The sequence below is a fragment of the Sapajus apella genome, unplaced genomic scaffold, assembly GCF_009761245.1.
Source record: "Sapajus apella isolate SASKATOON/1434 unplaced genomic scaffold, GSC_monkey_1.0 scaffold16, whole genome shotgun sequence".
Classification (NCBI taxonomy): domain Eukaryota; kingdom Metazoa; phylum Chordata; class Mammalia; order Primates; family Cebidae; genus Sapajus; species Sapajus apella.
Window position 1 is genome coordinate 16430644 of NW_022436956.1, and position 25293 is coordinate 16455936.

The following is a 25293-nucleotide window of genomic DNA, read 5'->3' on the forward strand; positions in this document are numbered from 1 at the left end:
CCTTAGTAGCCAAAGGACCCTTCATTTTGACCTCCCTGGGGTCAATTTTCTTTTTTTTGTTTTGGTTTGGTTTGGTTTGTTTTTAGAGATGGGGTCTCGCTATGTTGCCCAGGATGGAGTGCAGTGGCTACTACAGACGCGATCTCACTACTGATCAGCATGGGAGTTTTGACCTGCTCCGTTTGTGAACTGGGCTGGTTCACCCCTCCTTAGGCAACCTGGTGGTCCTCCGCTCCCCAGAGGTCACCATATTGAAGCCGAACTTATTGCTGACACCTGATCGGCATAGTACACTACAGCCCAGAACTCCTGGACTCGAGATCCTCCAGCCTCAGCCTCTCAAGTAGCTGGAGTCCCAGGCACGTGCCACTGCGCCCAGCTGTTTTGTTTTGTTTTTGAGATCAAGTCCTGCTCTGTCGCTCAGGCTAGAGTGCAGCGGCGTGATCTTGGCTCACTGCAACCTCTGCCTCCTAGGTTCCAGCAGTTCTCCTGCCTCAGCCTCCTGAGTAGCTGGGACTACCGGCGTGTGCCACCATGCCCAGCTAATTTTTTTTTTTTTTTTTTTTTTAAGTAGGGACAGGTTTTTTCCATGTTGGCCAGGCTGGTCTCGAACTCCTGACCTCGTGATCTGCCCGCCTCAGCCTCCCAAAGTGCTGAGATTACAGAAGTGAGCTACCGCACCGGGCCTGAGGTCCAATTTTCTAGCAATAAAATCGGGATAATAGTACATAATTCATAAGTTACAGGGTTGTTAGGTTGCTTCGGCAGCACGTATACTAAAATTGGAATGATGCAGAGAAGATTAGCATGGCCCCTGTGCAAGGACGACACGCAAATTCGTGAAGTGTTCCATATTTTTTTAAAAAGAAAAAAAGACATGACTACTTTATAAGCTGTCAAGCATGATACAAATGTAATATTTTATTCTTTCCTTCCTTCCTCTGTCTGATACGGTGCAGTAACCACTAGCCATATGTGGCAATTTAAATCAGTTAAAATTAAATTTAAAAGTCAGTTTGTCAGTCACAGCCACATTTCAAGTGCTCAGCACCTGTGACTGCGGGATCACTGGAAGTATAAATGAAGAATATTTCCTTTATTACAGAAGTTTCTACTGGACAGCACTGCTCTTCATTTTTAACTAAATATGGCCCCTCAGCTGACTGATTTTTTTTTTTCTTTACTCTTTGCCTTTAGAAAGAGATGGAATGTCTAAATTTCAGAATTTGGTTTAACAAAAAATAATTTAAAACTATAGGCTGAGGGCCGGCTATGGTGGCTCACGCCTGTAATCCAAGCACTTTGGAGGCCAAGGCAGGCGGATCACCTGAGGTCGGGAGTTCAAAACCAGCCTGACCAACATGGTGAAACCCGGTCTTTTAAAAAAAAAAAAAAAAATATATATATATATATATATAGGCTGGTCAAGGTGGATAACGCCTGTAATTCCAGTACTTCAGGAGGCTGAGGCAGGAGGATCACCTGAGGTCAGGAGTTCAAGACCGGTCTGACCAACATGGAGAAACCCCATCTCCACTAAGAAAACAAAACTAGTTAGGCATGGTGGCACATTCCTGTAAGCCCACCTTGTAGGGAGGCTGAGGCAGGAAAATTGCTTGAACCTGGGAGGCAGAGGTTGCTGTGAGCCAAGATCTCGCCACTGCACTCCAGCCTAGGCAACAAGAGCAAAACTTCATCTCAAAAAAAAAAAAAAAAAAAAAAACTATAACAAGATGACTTTTTTGATAACTACATTATGAAATTTTATAAGTAAACAGTTTCTGTAGCTGATTAGATTTTGAAAGCAGCTTATGTCATGGATCACTTACAATGGTAGAACTGATTAGGAGAAATTTCTATGGGAAATTTGGGACTGTATATGAGTGCTAATCAAATGGAATACATTGCTTTCTCCTAGGAACATCGAAATCGTGTATTTCATGATTTCCGAAATGGCTTATGCCGCAATCTTGTTTGCACTGGTAAGTATTTTTGTATTTCCTTTACCCAGTGTTTTTCTCCCAAGTTGTTTTTTGCTTTCTCTGTTCATGTTACACAGTGCAACCTGTGACATGGTCTAGCACATCTAGCACAATCCTACCACTTTTAAGATTTCTGAAGTTGAAAATGAACTTATATTAGCCCGATGTTGGGTTCCATATCTATTCTGGCACTCATCTTATTCTAGCACTTTTATACCTCATCTCTGTCTTTTTTTTTTTTTTTTTTTTTTTTTTTTTTTTTTTTTAAACCGAGTCACTCTGTCGCTCAGGCTGGAGTGCAGTGGTGCCACCTCGACTCGCTGCAACCTCCGCCTCCCAGGTTCAAATGATTCTCATTTCAGCCTCCCAAGTAGCTGAGATGATAGGTACTCACTACCATGCCTGACTCATTTTTGTATTTTTAGTAGAGATGGGATTTCACCATGTTGGCCAGGCTGGTCTCTAACTCCTGACCTCTGATGGTAATCCACCCACCTTGGCCTCCCAAAGTTCGGGGATTACAGGTGTGAGCCACCACTCCTGGCAGTTGAGCTTTTAAAAATGGTTACTTGCAAGATTTCTTTAGATACGTTCTTGAAGTACCAATACTAAAAAGCATATATAAAATACCACTCCTTCAGAAGAGTGTGGTTTAATTGGAGAGAAAAAGGGTACATTAGGAGTCTAAGGCAGTGCCCACACTTCCTTTAAAGTGCCAGACAGTAAATATTTCAGACTTTCCACACTAATAGGTCTCTATTACAGATACTCAGTTCTGCCATTGTATCTCAGAAGTAGCGTTAGACAATACATAAACAAATGGGCATGGCTATATTGCAGTAAATACTTACAAAATCATTCTAGATCCACAGGCAGTAAAGGTGACTTGCAAATGGGAAGTATGTGTATAGTAAGTAATCCCAGGTGTTCATAGGAGAGTAATATAACTAGCTGAGATGGTTTGAGAGAGATGGAATTTTAATTGGCTTTCTGGGCTAGGTAAGTTTCAAACATACGGATTAAATTTTAGGGGACTGATGGTTGGATGGCTAAGAAGATAAGTTTGAGGAAGGGTAAGTGAACAATTTTGATAGTGAAAAAAATCTTAGGGCCAGGCTTGGTGACTCACGCCTGTAATCCCAACACTTTGGGAGGTCAAGACACGCGGATCACTTGAGGTCAGGAGTTTGAGACCAGCCTGACCAATATAGAGAAACCCCATCTCTACTAAAAATAAAAAAAAATTAGCCAGGCGTGGTGGCTCATGCCTGTAATCCCAGCTACATGGGAGGCTGAGGCAGGAGAATCTCTTGAACTTGGGAGGCAGTCATTTGCAGTGAGCCAGGATTGTGCCACTACACTCCATGCGACAGAGTGAGACTCCCTCTCAAAACAAAATTGAGATGTGTTAAGGAAGGAAATTACTACCAAGCATAACATGCAGGACTTTGTTGTGCTTGTTGTTGTTTTTGTTTCTGAGACAGTTTCCCTCTTGTCGCCTAGGCTGGAGTGCAGTGGCATGATCTCAGCGTACTGCAGCTTCCACCTCCCAGGTTCCAGTGATTTCTCGTGCCGCAGCATTCCGAGTAGCTGGCACTACAGGCACACACCATCATGCCCAGCTCAATTTTCCATTTTTAATAGGGGTGATTTCACCATGTTGGCCAGGCTGGTCTCGAACTCTTGACTTTAAGTGGTCTGCTTGCCTCTGCCTTCCAAAGTGCTAAGATTACAGGCATGAGCCACTGAGCCTGGCCTAGAGAATTTTGAGTATCGATTTAAATTTTATCTAGTGGCAACTTAAAATAACGAGCTAGAAATGTAAAGCAATGTCTTAGCAATATCAGTTTGACAATCACGGATTGTAGTATTTTGGAGTGCTGAGCTAATAGAAACAAGGAAAGCTAGTTATTATCTTCCTGTAAGCTGTGTTTTCAGAGCTTGAACTAGCTTACCCAAGACTTGTTAAAAATCATTTAGCAGAATGGGATGAGTGAATTCTAAACAAAGAATAATTATTGCTTGTCAAATTAATCTTCTTTTTGAAGTATTAAAGATTTATACAACAGACTTTTAAAAAATACACTTAAGTTTTGAATTAAATACTGAAATAAACAGTTTCTTTATTCATCCTCTTCCTCCTCTGTTTTGTCCTCGTCTTCATTTTCTTCCTCCACCTTTTTCCGGGCAACTTTAGCAGGACTCTTTGCACCATCAAGCTTTCCTTTTGACTTACACTCAACAACAGCCTTCTCATACTTCTCCTTCACCTTTGTTGCCTTAGTGATGTAAGGCTGCTTTTCACTGTCATTTAAGTCACTCCACATCTCACCCAGCTTTTTTGCTGTGTGTCCAATAGAGATGCCAGGGTTTGTGGATTTTATCTTGGGGCAGAATTCTGAACAGAACAGGAGAGGAATCCAGATGGGGGCCTTTTGTGGGGGTGTTAGGATCCTCCTCCTCCTTGCCTTCCTTAGCTGGTCCATAATCCTTCATTTCCTGATCACAGTGCACTTTATCCACCTTTGTCATTTTATCAAATTTAGCTTTCTCCTTCCCAGACATTGTCTTTGATCTCTCAGAGTATTTCTTGAAAAATTCCGCAAAATTGACAGGGACCTCTGGGTTTTTCTCTTTATATTCTTCTCTGCACGTCTGCACAAAGAAAGCATAGGCAGACATCTTGCCCTTTCCTTTCTTGGTGTAACCTTTAGCCATCCTGACTGTATTGTTCACTAGTCTCGGCCTTTTTTTGTTTTTTTTGTTTTGTTTTGTTTTTGAGACAGAGTCTCACTGTGTCACCCAGGCTGGAGTGCAGTGGCACGGTCTCGGCTCACTGCAACCTCCACCTCCTGGGTTCAAGCAATTATCCTGCCTCAGTCTCCCGAGTAGCTGGGATTACAGGTAGCAGCCACCATACCCAGCTAATTTTTGTATTTTTAGTAGAGACAGGGTTTTACCATGTTGGCCACGCTGGTCTCAACCTCCTGACCTCATGATCTGCCCACCTCGGCCTCCCAAAGTGCTGGGATTTCAGGCGTGCGCCACTCATCTGGCAACCTTTTTATTTTATTTTTTATTTTTTTGAGACGGAGTTTCGCTCTTGTTACCCAGGCTGGAGTGCAATGGCGCGATCTTGGCTCACCGCACCCTCCGCCTCCCGGGTTCAGGCAATTCTCCTGCCTCAGCCTCCTGAGTAGCTGGGATTACAGGCACGCGCCACCATGCCCAGCTAATTTTTTGTATTTTTAGTAGAGACGGGGTTTCACCGTGTTGACCAGGATGGTCTCGATCTCTTGACCTCGTGATCCACCCGCCTCGGCCTCCCACAGTGCTGGGATTACAGGCTTGAGCCACCGCGCCCAGCCCTTTTTATTTTTTTTTTAAGAGACAATGTTTCACTTTGTCACCCAGGCTAGACTGCATTGGCATGATCCTAGCTCACTGTAGCCTCAAACTCCTTGGCTCATGTGATCCTCCCACCTCTGCTTTGGCGGGAGGCATTTGACACCACACCTAGATAATTAAAAAATTTTTCTTCTTGAAATGAAGTCTCATTGTGTTGTCCAGGCTAGTCTCCCAAAGTGCTGGGATTACTGGTGGGAGTGCGCGCAGTCTCTTTTAGACCATTTTTTAAAACTTGTTTACAGTTACTGGAAAGAAGCAACTTGTGAGCGGAAAGTTATTTATATATGTAAATATAAATTTATATATAATGTGATTATCAAAGGTAATGCCAGTAATTTGCGAATGCATTTGAATAACTGAATGAAATTAATAGGTTAGGCTAGAAATAGGTAATTAGGTTATGCTAGAAATGTGTGTTGCAGAGTATTGTACTGAGAAGCATTTCTAATTGAAAGACAAAATGAAAATCATCTTTTTTTTTTCTTTAAGATCTGTTTACCCGAGGTATTGATATACAAGCTGTGAATGTGGTAATAAACTTTGATTTCCCAAAGCTGGCAGAGACCTATCTCCATCGTATTGGAAGATCAGGTGAGGAAAAGGAGGTCATCTTCTTGCTAGAAGTTCTTTTTTGAGACATGTAATCACTAAATTTTGTTCGTTTGTGAAATAGAGTTCAGTAGCTATGAGAATAGTGAATTAACACTAATTCAGTTGTTTGGTATTTAAGACTAATTTCTAATTCTTCTGGAACATTTATTAAGAAAAGTTAAAATAACTTTGCTTAATTTGAGATGAAATTAACACATGAGAACTTTATTCATTAGGTGGTATGATGTGTGACTATAGTTTGTATTTTATGGCAACTTTTGACACAGATGAGGAGCCATTTTGTCATTTGAAAAAGATAAAGTACTACTTTGGGGCTGTAAAACCTGAAATTGTAGGGAAAGGTGTGTTTGAAGACCATTAAGAAGTTGTTTTGCGTACTAAGAATAGCACTGAACAGAATTACCAATCCTGTGTGGTTTTGCCACTACTTCACTTAAAAAAAAATTGCATGATTTGCATTGATTTTCAGATTTTATTCATTAAAATTAATTTTTAAACAAATTTTTTATTAGGTCGCTTTGGTCATCTTGGCTTAGCCATCAACTTGATCACATATGATGATCGCTTCAACCTGAAAAGTATTGAGGAGCAGCTGGGAACAGAAATTAAACCTATTCCAAGCAACATTGACAAGAGCCTGTATGTGGCAGAATACCACAGCGAGCCAGTAGAAGATGAGAAACCTTAACAAGCATGTACGTCCCTGACAGTATAGCTAAGAGGAACCTTTAAATGAAGGAAATCAAATTCTTCTTTTCTGGGGGAAATTTGATGTCACACGATATATAATAGCAATAAAGGGTAAAGATACCTGCTGACATAAATGACAGTAAATAATATGTCTTCTGGGAGGTTGAAGTCTCATTCGAGAATCTATAAATGTTCTTGAATGCAGCTTCCTGAATAATGAGATAGGTTAGCAAGTACTTAAAACATTCCGAGTCCTAAAATAATGAAAGCAAAAAAGAATCTTTTTCAGCAACTTGTTTTTCTTTTTGAGACAGGGTCTCACTCTGTCATCCAGGCTGGAGGGCAGTGGTGTAATCATAGCTGACTGGCAGCCTAGTTCTCCTGGGCTCCCACCTTAGCTTCCCGAGTAGCTGGAACTGTAGGTATATACATACCACCACACCTGGCTAATTTTTTTAATTTTTGGTAGAGAAGTGGTCTTTCGGCCGGGCACGGTGGCTCACGCCTGTAATCCAAGCACTTTGGAGGCCAAGGCGGGCGGATCACCTGAGGTCAGGAGTTCAAGACCAGCCTGACCAACATGGTGAAACCCCGTCTTTAAAAAAGAAAAAAAAAAAAAAAATTGGCCTTTCTTTGTTGCCCAGGCTAGTCTCGAACTCCTGAACTCAAGCAGTCTTCCTGCTTTGACCTCCCAAAGTGTTGGGATTACAGGCATGAACCACCTGCCTGGCCTTTTTGGCAGTTTTGTGGGGTTTTTGTTGTTTTTTGAGACAGTCTTGCTCTGTTGCCCAGGCTGGAGTACAGTAGCGCGATCACGGCTCACTGCAATCTCTGCCTCCAGGGTTCAGACCATTCTGGTGTGCCTCAGTCTCCTAAGTAGCTGGAATTACAGGCATGCTCCACCATGCCTGGCTAATTTTTGTATTTTTTAGTAGAGATGGAGTTTCACCATGTTGGCCAGGCTGGTTTTGAATTCCTGACCTCAAGTGATCTACCCAACTCAGTCTCCTAAAGTGCTGGGATGATAGGCATGAGCCACCACGCTCTGCCAGCAATTTTGAATATGAAAGTATTTACATTTCTGAAAATATAAAATGTTTTTAGCATTTACTCTTAATTTCTTTTTATTTTTAATTAATTTATTTATTTATTGAGATGGAATTTTAGTCTCACCCAGGCTGGAGTACAGTGGTGCCATCTTGGCTCACCACACGCTCCACCTCCCGGGTTCAAGCAATTCTCCTACCTCAGCCACCCAAGTAGCTAGGACTACAGGCTTGTACCACCATGCTTGGCTAATTTTTTATATTTTGAGTAGAGACGGGGTGTCACCATGCTGTTGAGGCTGGTCTGAAACTCGTGACCTTGTGATCCAACAGCCTCAGCTTCCCAAAGTGTTGGGATTATAGGCAGAGCCACCTCGCCCAGCCTACTCTTGATTTCTAATAAGTACATTAATAACTCTGGTAAAATTATTCATAATACCTTACTACCAAGTATTTAATGAGATTACGAGGATGGCTATCTTCTTAAAAATATCCACTCTATCCAGTCACAGTGGCTTATGCGTCTAATCCCAGCACTTTGGGAAGCCAAGGTGGGCAGATCACCTGAGGTCAGGAGTTCGAGACCAGCCTGGCAAACATGGTGAAACCTGTCTCTACTAAAAATACAAAAAATTAGCCAGGCATGGTGGTGAGTGTCTGAAATCTCAGCTACTTGGGAGGCTGAGGCAAAAGAATTGCTTGAACCTGGGAGGCAGAGGTTGCACTGAGCCAAGGTTGCAGCAAGCCAAGGTCGAGCTATTAACACTCCAGCCTGGGCAATAAGAGTGGAACTCTGAGGCCGGGCGCGGTGGCTCACACCTATAATCCCAGCACTTTGGGAGGCCGAGGCGGGTGGATCACGAGGTCAAGAGATCGAGACCATCCTGGTCAACATGGTGAAACCCCGTCTCTACTAAAAATACAAAAAATTAGCTGGGCATGGTGGCGCGTGCCTGTAATCCCAGCGACTCAGGAGGCTGAGGCAGGAGAATTGCCTGAACCCAGGAGGCGGAGGTTGCGGTGAGCCGAGATCGCGCCATTGCACTCCAGCCTGGGTAACAAGAGCAAGACTCCGTCTCAAAAAAAAAAAAAACAGTGGAACTCTGTCTCAAAAATAAATAAATAGATAAATAAATAACCCACTCTGATTTCCTGTACAACCTGTCCCCCATCTTTTCTTTTTTTATTTTTATTAAGATCGGGTCTCACTCTGTTGCCCAGGCTGGTTTCAAATGCCTAGGCTCAAGTAATCCTTCTATCTTGGCCTCCCAAATTGCTAGGATTATAGGTGTGAGCCACCATGCCTTGCCTCTATCATCTTTTGATGGCTATTGGGCTCTAGTCAGAAATGGACAAAACAAGGCTGAGCTTTAAGCAAGGTAGGTTGTTTCAGTTTTTTGGAAAATTTTATTTGACAAATCATAGTTTCTAAATTATAGGTGAACATCTTACCTATTTAAGTAATCTACTGTTACTTAAAAAAAATTTTTTTTTGGCCGAGTGTGGTGGCTCATGCCACATCCAAGCACTTTGGAGGCCAAGGCGGGCGAATCACCTGAGGTCGGGAGTTCAAGACCAGCCTGACCAACATGGTGAAATCCCGTCTTAAAAAAAAAAAAAATTTTTTTTTTTTTTTTTTTCCCCCCCCGCCTTTTTTTTTTTTTTTTTTTTTTTTTTTTGAGACGGAATTTCAGCTCTTGTTGCCTAGGCCGGAGTGCAGTGGCACAATCTTGGCTCACTGCCACCTCCCGGGTTCAAGCAATTCTTCTGCCTCAACCTTCCCAGTAGCTGGGTTTACAGGCAACATGCCATCAAGCCCAGCTAATTTCTGTTTTTTTTTTTTTTAGTAGAGACGGGGTTTCACCATGTTGGCCAGGCTGATCTCTATCTCTTTACTTTGTGATCTGCCTGCCTAAGCCTCCCAAAGTGTTGGGGTTACAGGCATGAGCCACTGCACCCAGCCTTCTTTTTTTTCTTCTTCAAATAGATAACAGGGTTTCACCATGTTTGGCCAGGCTGGTCTCAAATTCCTGATTTCAAGTGATCTGCCTACCTCAGCCTCTCAGAGTGCTGAGATTACAGGCGGAAGCCGCCTCACCCAATTGATTTTTACTTAAATACTTTTTAAATTACTCTTCACTTTACCCTGTTTTCCCTAAGCTAAACATCAGACACTTAAGACTTTAACAGTTACCAATGTTTGCTAGTACTTAGGCAGAGTATTCAGTTTGTGTAAGGTGAAATTCCCCCCCCCCCCCGCGATTTAATTGTTATGAGTGAGGACTGCCTGCTATCAGAACATTGATTGGGGCCCCCAATTTATCTCAGGGATGCCTACCAGAAATTCTTTTTTGTAGAGACTGGGTTTCACCATGTTGGTCAGGCTGATCTTACACTCCTGACCTCGTGATCCACCAGCCTCAGTCTCACAAACTGCTGAGATTACAGGTGTGCACCACTGTACCCAACCCAGAAATTCTTCAATCCTATAACCAGTAGATTCTGTAATAGGCATTGGGTCAGTAGAAACCACTAGAAAAGAGCATTTGGGATGAGGATTGTGAAAACCTATGTATCCTAGTTGTGTTGCTTTCAAAATGTTAATTTTTATTCCCTTTTTCTATAGGCTTTGACAAACTTACAGAAGGCTCGTTTGGATCTGTGACACATCGTTTTGGGGGGAATGCTCTTCTCTTTGTGGGTTTTTCATCTTTTATTTTGGAACTATGAAGACTTAAAGGAGCTCAGACATTTTTTCTTTTTTTAACTGGTGAAGAGAAAAAGGCTGAAAAGAAGGAATATACCTTTTTGTTCCACTTGTTTGCACTGTGTGCTGACTGAACATTAGTTGCACTAACTGCTGGTTTTTAAAAATGTTTTCTGGGGAAAGGGGACAAGGAAGGAAAAGAAAGAAGAGAAGGGGAGAAACCCTAAAAAGAGAAGAATCTTAATGAACACACAAGCTTGTCTATGATTTCAAAGTTCTCCAACAGCTGACTCTTGAGTGCATTTCAACTTCTCCCTGATTACTCATCCGTTTTTTAAGCCTGAAGAGCTTATTACTTATTTGTGCGAAGTGCCTTATGCTATGAGACCATTCAGAATATCATCTTTTAGACAGCCCAAGGAATCAACAATAATAACTCTTTCTTTCCTTTTTCTTTTTCTTTCAGAAAATTTTGTCTTTTCATTTGGTTTCAAGTTGAAGTCTCTTCCCTTTCTACCCAATACTCAAGCCCAGGGCTAGAAGATGAAACTTCCTAGTAATGTTAAACACCATTTTCTTTTTCTTTATGTGGAGGAGTTGATAATGCAACTGCAGTTCATCCGCACTGTAAATACATGTATTTAAAAAACAATCCCAAGTAAAAATTTCTTCTGGGCTGAGTAGATAAAATATCATCGCTCCCAAAGGAAAGAGCAGTCTATCATTGCAGGAGCCATATGACAAGCCTTTGTGCTCTATAGCAGACACTAAAGACTGGTTTACACGCGCCTCCAGTAGCAGTATGGCACTTGATGTGTAGACATGTCAGAGCCTTGAGCCTCTTTCCTCTGTGGCAAAGCGTGTCCCATAGAAAATTGGGTGTGTATACTTGTATAAACTTTGTAAATAAGTTTTTTTCTGGGTTCATATATATATATATACATATATATATTTTTTTTTGGATGAAGGTTGCTGGGATTAAGGGGATTAGAGTGATTATGGGAGCAGCTAAAGATGAGAGGGGCTCAGTTTTACGCAACACTAAATTCTAGAAAGTACTTCTTGTTGTAGAGAGCAGATTTCTATGGTACCCTGTGTTAGTAAAGGGACGCAGGAATCTGGGGTGTACTGTCTGCTGCCACGCTATCTCATCTAGTACCTTTGGAGTAGGTTGACCAGAGAGAGCAAGGAAGCTTCAAAACATTGATAATTGAAGATTTTTTTTAGAAGCTCTGATTTTGCTTCTTCCCCCTTTGTAAAAGTTTGCGGAATATTTCAAGCTCTGCGAAAGGGGGCAAAGATTAGTCTACCTTGCAGTGTGGGAATTCTGTTGAGTGGCAGTGTCGTTGAGTAGTATATATATAAAGCACAGATTTGCATTTCAGAATATTAGCCAGTACCGGCTTTGGTAACGTTAGCAGTTCTGGAGCTTAATTTTCTGTGGATCATTTCCTGTAGTGTGTAAATGTGTTGCCCTCTGCCCACCTTGATACATAAACTTGCAGGAATGGGCAACCTAAGAGCTGTTAACTTTCATGCTACAGAAAGCTGCTTGCCATTCTCTTGCGTTGTGACAAGAGTTGTTTTCTGTCATTTTGCACTGTAAATTGCTGGCAAATGCTTTACAGTCAATAGTGTTGCTTTAAATTGTGCCCCTCCCAACATGCTTGATGTTTGGCCTGATCTCCAGGCAAAAGGAGTGAGATAAATCAAAACCAGTGAACTTTTTTTTTTTAAATGTTTTTAATTCCCTTTTAACCCAGTGTACTAAGTCAATCAGGAGGCATCGGGAAAGGGGGAAAACAAAAAACAAAAAAAAATTGATTTCTATATTTCATTGTTTTTCAAAACCCTAAAATATTACAAAATAAGTCCAGCCATATACATTAACGTTTGAACTCTTCTGGACAAAGAAATCAGTTACTTGAAGTTGCTTTTTTGACTCTGCCTACTGCTGAGCAAACTTATTTGTGACACCCACAATTACTTGGAGATCAAAATCCTACAGATGCCTCCTGATTGGACAGAGCCCTAATTCCTTAACAACTGTAGCAAGAGCTGCGCGGTACAAACCCAAAAAGAGCAAGCTCATCTATTTGGAATCCAAGTCTCATACATTCTGTCCGGTCAATTTTGGTTACTAAATAGAAACCCTAATTAAGGAAATAACATTTTTCCAGGGAGGGGTGGGAGAGGGAATTTAAAAGGTGTCAACTTTTGACCAAAAAAATCTTGCCCTTGTACTGATGCAGCTCTCTTTCTCCCCCACCTCTTGCGAGATAAGAGGGATCATTCATATAGAAAAAAAGAGTGTAAATGCAATTCTGTATCTCGCTAGAGACCATGTGGGTGACTAAACAAAAAGTGCAGTCTCCTTTGCCAACTTTAGACTGCTCTACCTGGTGCCACATGCCTGTGGGTCCCTCTTAAAGCACAGACTTAAAATTGCAAGTATTACTGAAGTATAGCCTCTAATGAGGAGTGGCACTTAAACTATCTGGGACACCACCACTGGACACAGTCTTGTAGAGGCAGCTGTCCAGTTTTGGTGTTGACTCTTGAATAGGAATTGTGAAATGGAAAGATGCTCTAAGGACTAGGTCAAAGCCTGGTCTTTTCTTTTTTTTCTTTTTTGGTCCCTCATAATAAGCATTGTTACTGTTGGAAGTTGTTTTTGCTTCTTTCCAATATTGGGTATGTATTTTTTTAAGGTAATGGTAATATTTTCCAGTGGCTCATTTGGATGAGAACTACCCCCTATTTTTAATACTAAAACTACAACTCATGGTTTAGCCTTTGGTTGTATAGTTGTGTAATGGGCCATGGACTGTTACACACCTTGCCAACTTTAGGCCTATGTTTTTCCTTTCCCCGTATATTCTAATGGGGATATAAACTTTTGCCTTTCCCTTAGGAGTGGAATAAGTTTATTCTAAAATGATCTTTCATGGAAGTAAGGGAGAGGGAAACCTAAATATACCTCTTAAATTATTTCAAGTTGGTCCCAGCAGTATAAAATGGGTTGGCCCCAAAGGGTTGGGGGGTGGGCTTGGTTATCAGTATTTGTTTTCAGAATGAGATGGGAGCATCTTTCCTTTGCCACATGCTTTGTGCTTGATACCATCATGCTTGGTTCAAACAAGACAACACAGCCAAAGCCTTGAGTGTAAGTTTTTGGAATCAAAACATCTCATTCTGATGACTTTTTTTGTTGTTGTTTTTTTTTGTTTTTGTTTTTTGGGGTTTTTTGTTTTGTTTTTAATTAGGGCGGGAGGGAGGGTACTTTGCCCCCAAAAGGGAGGGTGTCTGCACTAAGGATTTAGAAACACTTTGGAAGCTCATAACCTCATCAGAAACTGCCTTTAGCCACACTCCTGACCTTCTAGATGAGTAACAAAAAGTGAAATAAGTTCTTGGGAATTAAGCCATGTTGTTTTAAGTTGCTATTTTTTCAGTGTTCTAGGGGGTCTTTAAATTTGTTACTGTGGAATCATTTTCTTGCCAAATACCTTTATCAAAATTATTGGCCTCGTGAGAGCTGAAGTAAGTCAGCTTTTTGGTGAACTTCAGTGGACTTCTGTGAGGTTGTAGGTGTACTTTGTATCTCTAAAAATAGTTTTTTAAAACTCCCAAAGAAAATCTACTCTCCTTTGTGATCTAAAAACTCATCTTTGGGGTAAAGAGTTAAGTGTCCAAAGGTTGTCATAGTTCATGAGGTCAGAGGGAGCTAGCCTGGCACCTGGACTCTGCCCCTCCACAGCTGACAGGTTCCAACAGAAGTGTATTTAAATTCTCCAGTAGACAGTGCTGGGCAAGGGAGGGGGTAGGGCTGGGTTATTAAGATACAGACAGGCTGCTGTATTTTAACCATTGGTTATGGGGGATGGGGCGCCTGGAGAAAACAAAGTCACTGTTCCCTTTTTTGAAACAAAGGAAAAGAATTTGTTTTTTTCTCAAGTAAAAATGGTAGAGAATTCCAGTGTCCCTAGCCACAAGGGACCAACCAGTTCCACTGAGAAGTGAACAGTGGGAACTCAAAATTTCTGAAACATTGGGGAAAGGGAAAATTGGCTTTCTGTTAATTGGCAGATGTTCCAGTGGGGCTGTGTTTTTGTTGGGATGTGTTATGTTGTATGTACTCATGGATCACAGTCTGCTGAGTTTATAAGGTTCAAAAAACATGGTAAAATCTTGATTTTTGTTAATTTATCTCAATAAAAGCCCACTGGAACTCCAGATGTGTGTGGTATATCCTTAGCAGCAGCTATGTCTGTAGGAATCTGGGCATTTTCCTCAGGTCATTCATAGTGTGAAGCAGTCAGACATTCTCAACACATTCCTGTGAAGCTCAGTTGAATTCAGAGCCCCTTCACCTGTTCTAGATATTGTCCCACCATGCTGTCAGATTTCACAGCCTAAGTAGAGAACCAAGATCATCAGTTGGGAAGAGGATAGATGTGGTCTGTAATATGTCCAAAGTTCTCAGTAATATCCTCCTACAATTGTTCTCAGATGTAAAGCTGAACAGACCCCCAAAACTAAGGTATACTACATCTAACAGTATGACTGGAATTCCTATGCTGAGAACTACAAATCACTGATGGAAATAAAAGATCTAAGCGGGGGAAGAGCAGACACTTAAAGCTGAGCACACTAACCTCACTACTTGCCTACCCAAAGAAATACTGGGGTATAGCTAAGAAAATCCAGTCAGTCCTCTGTATCTGGCTTTTCACATCTACACATTTAAACAACTGCAGTTCAAAAATATTAGGCCTACAGTGATTGGGTCTGTACTGAGTATGTACAGATTTTTCATTCCCTAAACTACAGTATGACAACTATCTACATAGCACTGTACTAGATGTGAGTAATCTGGAGATGACAAAGTATACAAGATGATGTCCATAGGTTATATGCAAACACTACATCACTTTAAAGGGACTTGAGCGTCTGAGGGTTTGGGTATTTGCAAGGGAGGGTGGAGTCCTGGAACCAACCCCCATGGATACCAAGGGACTAATAACTACGTGCAATACCTAAGTGCTGAAGCTACAAAACAAACTGATAGAAAAAAATCAGACCTAGATAAATAGAGTTGCTATGGTTCGTGGACTGGAAGTTTCACCAATTTGGTCTAGAGGGTCAATCCATTTCCAGTCAATCCAATAGGCTTTTTTGTAGATATCCACAAGATCTATACTATAAAATATAGAATATTATAAAATGCAGGAAGGCAAATTATAGAATGTCCACAATATTCTATAAAATATATGTGGAGTGCTGGGGTAGCAGTCACCTATAGTCCCAGCCACTGAGGAGGCTAAGATGGGAGGATCACTGGAGCCCAGGGGGTCCAGGCCAGTCTGGGCAACATAGTAAGACCTTGTCTCTAAAAAAGTAAAGTTGGGGTGCCGTGGTGGCTCAGGCCAGTTGCCCTGGTGCTTGAGGAGGTGAGGCTATGTGTTCAAGGCCAGCCTGGGCAACATAACCAATCATTCATTAAAAAAAAAAAAAAAAGTAATAAAATTTATATGGGAAGGCAAATTATGCCGTAACAATTTTGTAATAGAACAAAATTGGAAGAGTCACTACCTGATTTAGACTCACTATAAAGACGCAATAACGAATGTTGTATTGTTGCAAACAGGATAGACGTGTATGTTGATGGAACAATAGAGCCCAAAAGTAGACCTACACAAATATAGTTGATTTTTGACAGTGCAAAGGCAATTCAGTGGAGAAAAGATAGTCTTCAATAAGTGATATTGAATATATTGCAGAAACAATCTTTCATCCATTCCCTGTGTATTCTATAAAAATTAGTTCAAAATGGATCATACAACCGGGCATGGTGGCTCATGCCTGTAATCTCAGCAATTTGGGAGGCCGAGGCGGGCATATCACTTGAGACCAGGAGTTCGAGACTAACCTGGCCAACATTGCAAAACCCTGTCCCTACTAAAAATACAAAAATTAGCTGGGTGTGGTGGTGCATGCCTGTAGTCCCAGCTACTTGGGAGGCTGAGGCTCAAGAATCGCTTGAACCCTGGAGAGGGTGGTTGCAGTGAGCCAAGATCATGCCACTGCACTCCAGCCTGGGCAACAGAGTGAGACCCTATCTCAAAAAAACCGAAGTGGAACATAGACCTAAAAGTAGGACATAAAACTAAAATTTATAGAAGAAAACCAGGGAATCGGCCAAGTGTGGTGGCTCACTCCTGTAATCCCCACACTGTGAGAGGCTGAGATGGGCAGATCACAAGGTCAAGAGATTGAGACCATCCTGGCCAACTTGGTGAAACCCCATCTCTACTAAAAATACAAAAAATTAGCCAGGCGTGGTGGCAGGCACCTGTAATTCCAGCTACTTGGGAGGCCGAGGCAGGAGAATTGCTTGAACCTGGGAGGAGGAAATTGCAGTGAGCGGAGATCGCATCACTGCACTCCAGCCTGGGCAACAGAGTGAGACTCAATCTCAAAAAAAAAAGGAACCTGTGACCTGGTTGGGTTTGGCAGTAAGCTGAACATGCACAGGAGAAGACTGATGAGCAGTTGTTAAAACTTTCTTATCAATTAAGTGAGATGTGGAGGATATAAAATAAGTAGTAACTTAGAAATTAGAATTTAGTTAAATTCAGAAGTTAAGAAGAAAGCCGGGTCCAGTGGCACACACCTGTAGTCCCAGCTATTTGGGAGGTTAAAGCTGGGGAATCGCTTGAGTCCCTGGAGTTCAAATCCAGCTTGGGCAACATACTGAGTGCCTCTGTCTCTCTCTCTCTCTCTCTCTCTCTCTCTCTCTCTCTCTCTCTCTCTCTTTCTTTCTCTTTCTCCTCTCTCTCCCTCCCCTTTCTCTCCCTCCACCCCCCGCTTTCTCTCTCTGTCTAAAATAACTGTTAAGGAGGCTTCAATGATTTAAAGATTTTACATTGGAAAAGTACATTGGCTGGTTGCAGTGGCTCATGTCTGTAATCCCAACATTTTGGGAGGCCAAAGCAGGTGGATCACAAGGTCAGGAGTTCAAGACCAGCCTGGCCAAGATGATGAAACCCCGTCTCTACTAAAAATACAAAAAAATTAGCTGGGCATGGTGGCAGGAGCCTGTAATCCCAGCTATTTGGGAGGCTGAGGCAGAGAACTGCTTGAACCCAGGAGGTGGAGGTTGCAGTGAGATGAGATCGTGCCGCTGCACTCCAGCCTGGGCGACAGAGCAAGACTCCATCTCAAAAAAAAAAAAGCTGGGCATGGTGGTATGTGCCTGTAATTTCAGCTGCTCGGGAGGCTGAGGCAGGAGAATTGCCTGAACCCAGGAGGCGGAGGTTGCAGTGAGCTGAGTTCATGCCACTGCACTCCAGCCTGGGCAACAAAGCAAGCAGAGTGAGACTTGTGTCTCAAAAAAAAAAAAAAAAATCGGCCGGGCATGGTGGCTCAAGCCTGTAATCCCAGCACTTTGGGAGGCCGAGGCGGGTGGATCACGAGGTCAAGAGATCGAGACCATCCTGGTCAACATGGTGAAACCCCGTCTCTACTAAAAATACAAAAATTAGCTGGGCATGGTGGCGCACGCCTGTAGTCCCAGCTACTCAGGAGGCTGAGGCAGGAGAATTGCCTGAACCCAGGGGGCGGAGGTTGCGGTGAGCCGAGATCATGCCATTGCACTCCAGCCTGGGTAACAAGAGTGAAACTCCGTCTCAAAAAAAAAAAAAAAAAAAATCAAATCAGGTAACCTGTCTCCAAATTCAGTTCTTTGACTGCACTACCCTGTCTATGAAGTAATGTTGGGGGCCATGTCTTCAACCAGAGGAGCAAAGAGAATTGATATAAAAATCACTTAACCACACTGTACAGTCTGGTCTAAAGTTGGACTTCCTTGTAGACTGTGGGAAAGTATTGATTCCTACATCGCTGGCTGCCTTTCCACCATCCCATTAATCTAATTAATGGAATACACAGTGTAGCAGGTGCCTATGTCTTCAGGTCTATTCTCTAAGCTCACTGTCTCCACAGATTGACCTGTATGAACCACACTAACATTTCCTCTGGTCCCTGGCTTCCATTTGGGTTTGCTCACCAGGTATTCCCCCGAGGAAATCAGAGGGAGGGAAGAGAGTAAGTTCCTCTAATTCTCTAATTAGAGTTGGTCTGCCTCTAATTCCCTCCCTGCAAGATTGTCTCTAGCTGCTTTGTCCCTCAACCAAAGATCTCTTACTGAATCTGAATCTACCTGACTCTATCCTCATTTTCTGGTAACTGTTTCCTCTCCTTGTTAGGTTCTGCTACTAAGCCCTCTTCAAATTATGTTATTACAAATACACCGTCTGTTTCTTTTTGGGATCCAGACTGATAGAGTAATTGGTATCAGCAGTGGCCGCTGGAGACAGACTCTTAAAATGAGATTCTGGGATTGGGTTGGTCATACTTGAAGAACTCAATAACCTTTTTTTTTTTTTTTTTTCTTTTGAGACAGAGTCTTGCTCTGTGGCCAGGTGTCAGCCTGGAGTACAGTGGCGCAATCTCGGCTCACTGCAACCTCCGCCTCCCGGGTTCAAGAAATTCTCCTGCCTCAGCCTCTCGAATAGCTGGGACTACAGGCACGCACCACCATGCCCAGCTAATTTTTGTATTTTTTAGCAGAGACAGGGTTTCACCATGTTGGCCAGGATGGTCTCAATCTCTTGACCTCGTGATCCGCCTGCCTCAGCCTCCCAAAGTGCTGGGATTACAGGCATGAGCCACCGTGCCTGGCCCTCAATAACCTCTTTGTGGGAGGTGGTGGAGGGGAGACTGGGAATGGAACATGAGTAATCCATGGCATACAGTGAGTCACAATTCAAATTCTGACTGGTGGTACCATGGGATGAAGTGAGGTAAAGGACAAGCCATGGGGAAAGGAAGCTGTGACAATTATTATAGTGACAATGGGCACTTGAGTGCATACAGAAGAAGAAGAGAAAAATTAGGAACATGTAATTAACATTCAAAGAGGAAGAGAAGGCCGGGCACGGTGGCTCATGCCTGTAATCCCAGCACTTTGGGAGGCTGAGGCGGGTGGATCACAAGGTCAAGAGATCGAGACCATCCTGGCCAACACAGTGAGACCATGCCTCTACTAAAAATACAAAAATTAGTTGGGCGTGGTGGTGGGCATCTGTAGTCCCAGCTACTCGGGAAGCTGAGATAGGAGAATCGCTTGAACCCGGGAGGCAGATGTTGCAGTCCGTCAAGATCCTGCCACAGAACTCCAGCCTGGGTGACAGAGCGAGACTCAGTCTCAAAAAAAAAGAATCCTTGGGACCTCCTTGGAAGTTTTGGTGAAAGGCCCTTATCTGTAGATATTTTTGGTGTTTACTAATTGATTCCAGTGTCCCTAGGACTGAAATAGATGGCAGCCTTTGAAAGTTTTACTCAATTTGTGTAAACAGAAAAGCTCTAGATCTGATGAACAGAATTCTGACTTGAGCTAGTTCCTTAAAACAGAGCTCCTTGGATCAGAGAGAATCTGGGTCCCCCATCTAGCCTTTCTCAAAAGGGTTTGTGACTGTTTACCAGGGTGACAAGGGAAGAAGAAATAAATAGATGTTTGAGGACTACTGTAAACCCAAAATAATACAACTCAGAGGAAAGACTATGCTGGTCAAGTGATCCATGGAGTTTTGGCTTGGGTCCATCTCACGGTTGGCCTATGGGTCCCCAAACCCAGGTCCACACAGCATAGTAGGAATTGATACCCTCGGCAACTAACAGAATCCCCAATTTAGTTCCTTGACCCATGGAATAAGGAGCATTATGATAGAAAGGCTAAATGAAAGCCAGGAGAACTGCCTCCATCAAAGCAGTAAACCAAGAACAATACTGCATTCCCGAAAAGATTGAAGCACTTAGTACCATCAACAAAGACATCGAAAATGCCAGATTGCTGGTTTCTACCATCGCTCCATTCAACATCCATATTTTGTTTGTTCAGAAGATAAAGGGATCATTGAAAATGACAGTAGATTATCGTAAACTTAATCATGTGGTGACTTCAATGCAATCTGCTGTCCCAGATACTGGATTTTGTTTGTCTTTTCATTGAAGCAAATCAACATCCCCTGCCACCTGGTGTGTAGCTATTGATGTAGTGAACAAGCTTTTGTTTTCTGTTTTTTTCCAGACCTGATAGTAAACACTACCAAAAGCTATCTTCTTTTAGATAGCAGGACCAGCAATACAACTTCGTTGTCCTGTGTCAGGGCTCTGTTACCTCTCTACCTAGTGTGCAGAGACCTCATCACCTCCAAATTCTATGGGATATCATGCTTGTCCACTATACCATGGACATGGTGAGCAGGATGTAGCATCTACCCTGGACACTTTAGTAAAACTCAAGCATGCCAGAGGATAGAAAATAAATCCAACAAAAAGTCATGGACCTGCCTCCTCAGTGAAATTTTTGGGGATCCAGTGGGCTGGGGTATATTGCAATAATCTCCTTCAGAGGGAAAGGACAAATTGCTGCATTGGCCCCTCCTGCCGCTCAGAAAGAGGTACAATGCTTAGTAGGTCCCTTTGGATTCTGGAGGAAATAGATACTTTGGGTGTATACAGTACTTCAACCCATCTGCTGAGAAATCTGAATTGCTGCCATTTTTTAGGGTGGCCCAGAACAAGAGAAGGCTCTGCAACAGGTCCGGGCTGCATTACAGGTGGCTCTGCCACTGGGTCTTATAGTCTGGCAGAAAAGTGTCTATGGCTGATAGGAATGTTTGTATAGAGACTTTGAAGGGCTTCTTTAGATGAATGGTAGCACAGACCTTTAGGAATTTAAAGAAAAGCTATACCGTCTTCTACAGGTAACATTGTCTTTTTTTTTCCTTTTTTTAAAAATTTAAATTTTTTTTTTTTTTTTTTTTGAGATGGAGTTTCGCTCTTGTTACCCAGGCTGGAGTGCAATGGCACGATCTCGGCTCACCGCAACCTCCGCCTCCCAGGTTCAGGCAATTCTCCTGCCTCAGCCTCCTGAGTAGCTGCGATTACAGGCACACGCCACCATGCCCAGCTAATTTTTTGTATTTTTAGTAGAGACGGGGTTTCACCATGTTGACCAGGATGGTCTCGATCTCTTGACCTCGTGATCCACCCGCCTTGGCCTCCCAAAGTGCTGGGATTACAGGCTTGAGCCACCGCGCCCGGCCAAAAATTTTTTTAATTAAAAAAAAAATTTTTTTTAAGATGGGGTTTCACCACGTTGGTCAGGCTGGTCTTGAACTCCCAACCTCAGGTAATCCTCCCGCCTTGGCCTCCAAAGTGCTTGAATTACAAGCATGAGCCACCATGCCCGGCCTTTTTTTCCTTATTTTTATTGATGTATTTTTTGAGACAGAGTTTTATTCTTGTTGCCCAGGCTGGAGTGCAATGGCGTGATCTCTGCTCACTGCAACCTCTGCCTCCCAGGTTCAAGCAATTCTCCTGCCTCAGCCTCTCGAGTAGCTGGGACTACAGGCTTGCGCCACCACGCGCCACTCATCTTCTATTTTTAGTACAGATGGTGTTTCATCATGTTGGTCAGGCTGGTCTCAAAGTCCCAACCTGAGATTATGTACCCACCTTGGCCTCCCAAAGTGCTGGGATTACAGGTGGAGCCATGGTGGCAGGCCTCCCTTTTAAAATATATAATTATTCTTTAACATACTGACCAGAGCTTGCTATGTTGCTCAGGTTGGTCTCAAACTCCTAGGCTAAAGCAATCCTCCGTCTTGGCCTCCTAAAGTGCTGGAATTACAGGCATGGGCCACTACGCCCATGATCATTCTGCTTTTGAGAAGCAACTTCTGACTGGCTATCTGGCCTTAGCAGAGCCTGGACACTTGACTAAGAGTTACCAAGTTACCGTATAACCAGAGCTGCCCATCATGAACTGGCTGTTGCTTGACCCATCAAGCTATGAGGCAACTTTGGGCTCTACTGGTCCAGAGGTTGGAGCTCCTAAAGGGGAATACCTCTGTCAGGGAACAAAACAGTGGTTCCATTAAATTGAAAATTGAGACAGCCACATGCCTATTTTGTTTTTTTTTATGCTAATGAATCAACAAGCAAAGCACTGTTGTGAGGATTGATCCTGATTTGAAAGGTGAAACTGGGTGGGCGCGGTGGCTGACGCCTATAATCCCAGCACTTTGGGAGGCCAAGGTGGACAGATCATCTGAGGTGGGGAGTCCGAGACCAGCCCGACCAACACAGAGAAACCCCATCTCTACTGAAAATACAAAATTAGCCAGGCGTGGTGGCACATGCCTGTAATCCCAGCTACTCGGGAGACTGAGGCAGTAGAATTGCTTGAATCTGGGAGTCAGAAGTTGCAGTGAGCCGAGATCAGGCCATTGCACTCCAGCAGAGGCAACAAAAGCAAAACTCCGAAAAGGAAAAAAAGGAAAGAAGAAAAACAAAAGGAAAGAAGAGGCCCGGCGCAGTGGCTCACGCCTATAATCCCAGCACTTTGGGAGGCCGAGGTGGGTGGATCAGGAGGTCAAGAGATTGAGACCACCCTGGTCAACATGGTGAAACCCATCTCTACTAAAAATACAAAAATTAGCTGGGCATGGTGGCGTACGCCTCTAATCCCAGTTACTCGGGAGGCTGAGGCAGGAGAATTGCCTGAACCCAGGAGGCAGAGGTTGCCGTGAGCCGAGATCGAGCCATTGCACTCCAGCCTGGGTAACAAGAGTGAAACTCCATCTCAAAATAAAATAAAATAAAATAAAAATGATAAAAAAAGAAAGTAGAAATTGGGTCATGACCACACAACCAAAAGGAATAATATGTCTGGAATGCAGGGGATCCCCCGGGGATACCATAAATGTGATAAATGTTGATGGAAAATGACAACTTAGGGTAGGCTGTACTGCTAACAGACCTTTCAGGAATGAAGTTTTGAATCTTATCACCAGGCAAGAAATCAGGACTAGCCAAGCTATTTGCAGGAAGCAAAGGAAATGCAGAATGGGTTATGAAGAAGGCAGTTATAAATATCATTTTATGACCACATGACCAGTTGCAGAAATAAGAATTATTATAGTTATGAGTGTTTCTTATTATAATCTCATAAGTATATATTAACCAATTCTTTCCTTTTACTCCCCTCCCATTCTCCTACTATCTAAGATAAGATGTGTTAACAAAGTTTAACCTTGGCCGGGCATAGTGACTCACACCTGTAATCCCAACACTTTGGGAGGCCAAGGTGGGTGCATCACTTGAGGTGTCAGGAGTTCAAGACCAGCCTGGCCAACATGGCAAGACCCCATCTCTACTAAAAATACAAAAATTAGGCAGGTGTGGTGGTATGCACCTGCAGTCCCAGCTGTTTGGGAGGCTGAGGCAGGAGAATCACTTGAATCCAGGAGGGGCATTGCAGTGAGCCAAGATTGTGCCACTGCACTCCAGTCTGGGTGACACAGCGAGACTCTGTAAAAAAAAAAAAAAAAAAAAAAAAAAAAAAAAAAAAAGATTATCTTAAGCTGGAGGCAAATGAGAATCAACAGGTGCAGAAAAAAAGCCTTCCCCTGGAGCTTCCCTCTCCAACTTAAAGCAGAAACTTCTGGGACATTCCCTTGCCTAGGGAAGTTTCATGACCATAAAGTAAATAAGAAAAAAAAAAAAGTAAAAGACCATGAAGAGGGAAAGTCACTTGAGCTGGACCTGTATAAATAAAATAATCCTTATCTTCCATTAGTTTCCCCCATACATTTATCTTCCCAAAGCTTTCTGCCTGTTCAAGCCTAAAGTCCTTTTTTTTTGTCTTTTTTTCTTTTTCTTTTTTTTTTTGAGACAGACTCTCCCTGTATCACCCAGGCTGGAGTGCAATGACACAATTGGCTCATTGCAAGCTTCACCTCCCAGCTTCAAGCGATCCTCTTGCCTCAGCCTCCTGCTCCTGAGTAGCTAGGATTATAGGCATGCGCCACCACACCTGACTAATTTTTGTATTTTTAATAGAGACAGGGTTTCACCTTGTTGGTCAGACTGGTCTCGAACTCCTGACCTTGTGATCCGCCCACTTTGGGCTCCAAAAATGCTGGGATTACAGGCATGAGCCACGTGCCCGGCCCTTCGTCTTAACTCTTATCTATACACGTTTATTCTTTGCTAAGATGTGATGTGAGTCCAAGGTTCTTACCACCCCTTTGGGTTGCTCACCACCAGGCTGGTCTGGAATTCCTGACCTCAGGTGATCCACCCACCAGCACTTTGGGAGGCTGATGAGAGCAGATCACCTAAGGTCAAGAGTTCGAGACCAGTCTGGCCAACATGGTGAAACCCTGTCTCTACTAAAAATACAAAAATCAGCTGGACATGGTGACAGCCACCTGTAGTCTCAACTGCTTGGGAGGCAGAGGCAGGAGAATTGTTTTTAGCTGGGAAGCAGAGGTGAGAGAGCGAGACTTCATCTCAAAAAAAACAAAAAACTTTTCTGGAAACAACTTTGAACAAAGCGCCGAACTACACAAATGCAGAATGAAAACAGCATTTGAACTCCACCAAAAGTAGTCATCATAAAAGGCGTAAAAATCACCTAACTTCGGCCGGGCGCGGTGGCTCAAGCCTGTAATCCCAGCACTTTGGGAGGCCGAGGCGGGTGGATCACAAGGTCAAGAGATCGAGACCATCCTGGTCAACATGGTGAAACCCCGTCTCTACTAAAAATACAAAAAAATCAGCTGGGCATGGTGGCGCATGCCTGTAGTCCCAGCTACTCAGGAGGCTGAGGCAGGAGAATTGCCTGAACCCAGGAGGCGGAGGTTGCGGTGAGCCGAGATCGCGCCATTGCACTCCAGCCTGGGTAACATGAGTGAAACTCCGTCTCAAAAAA

The 25293-nt window shown here is 43.0% G+C and overlaps 1 protein-coding gene and 1 non-coding gene across 4 annotated transcripts in view; both read left to right on the forward strand.

Moving 5' to 3' along the window:
- DDX6 (DEAD-box helicase 6) overlaps positions 1–14681 on the forward strand; it is a 51120-nt gene extending 36439 nt beyond the window's left edge. The window contains exons 11-14 of one of the 3 annotated variants that reach the window (XM_032285283.1): positions 1919–1982; positions 5880–5981; positions 6515–6697; positions 10365–11110. In XM_032285283.1, the coding sequence (XP_032141174.1) occupies positions 1919–1982; positions 5880–5981; positions 6515–6690 (342 nt within the window). In that variant the 3' untranslated portion in view covers positions 6691–6697; positions 10365–11110. Of the gene's footprint in view, positions 1–1918; positions 1983–5879; positions 5982–6514; positions 6698–10364 lie in introns of all 3 variants that reach the window. The other 2 variants (XM_032285281.1, XM_032285280.1) reach the window with 2 other exon arrangements.
- On the forward strand, positions 757–859 carry LOC116556495. The gene has a single exon (XR_004271038.1). It is a non-coding gene; the product is annotated as a U6 spliceosomal RNA (small nuclear RNA).
- Positions 14682–25293: the final 10612 nt, after the last annotated feature.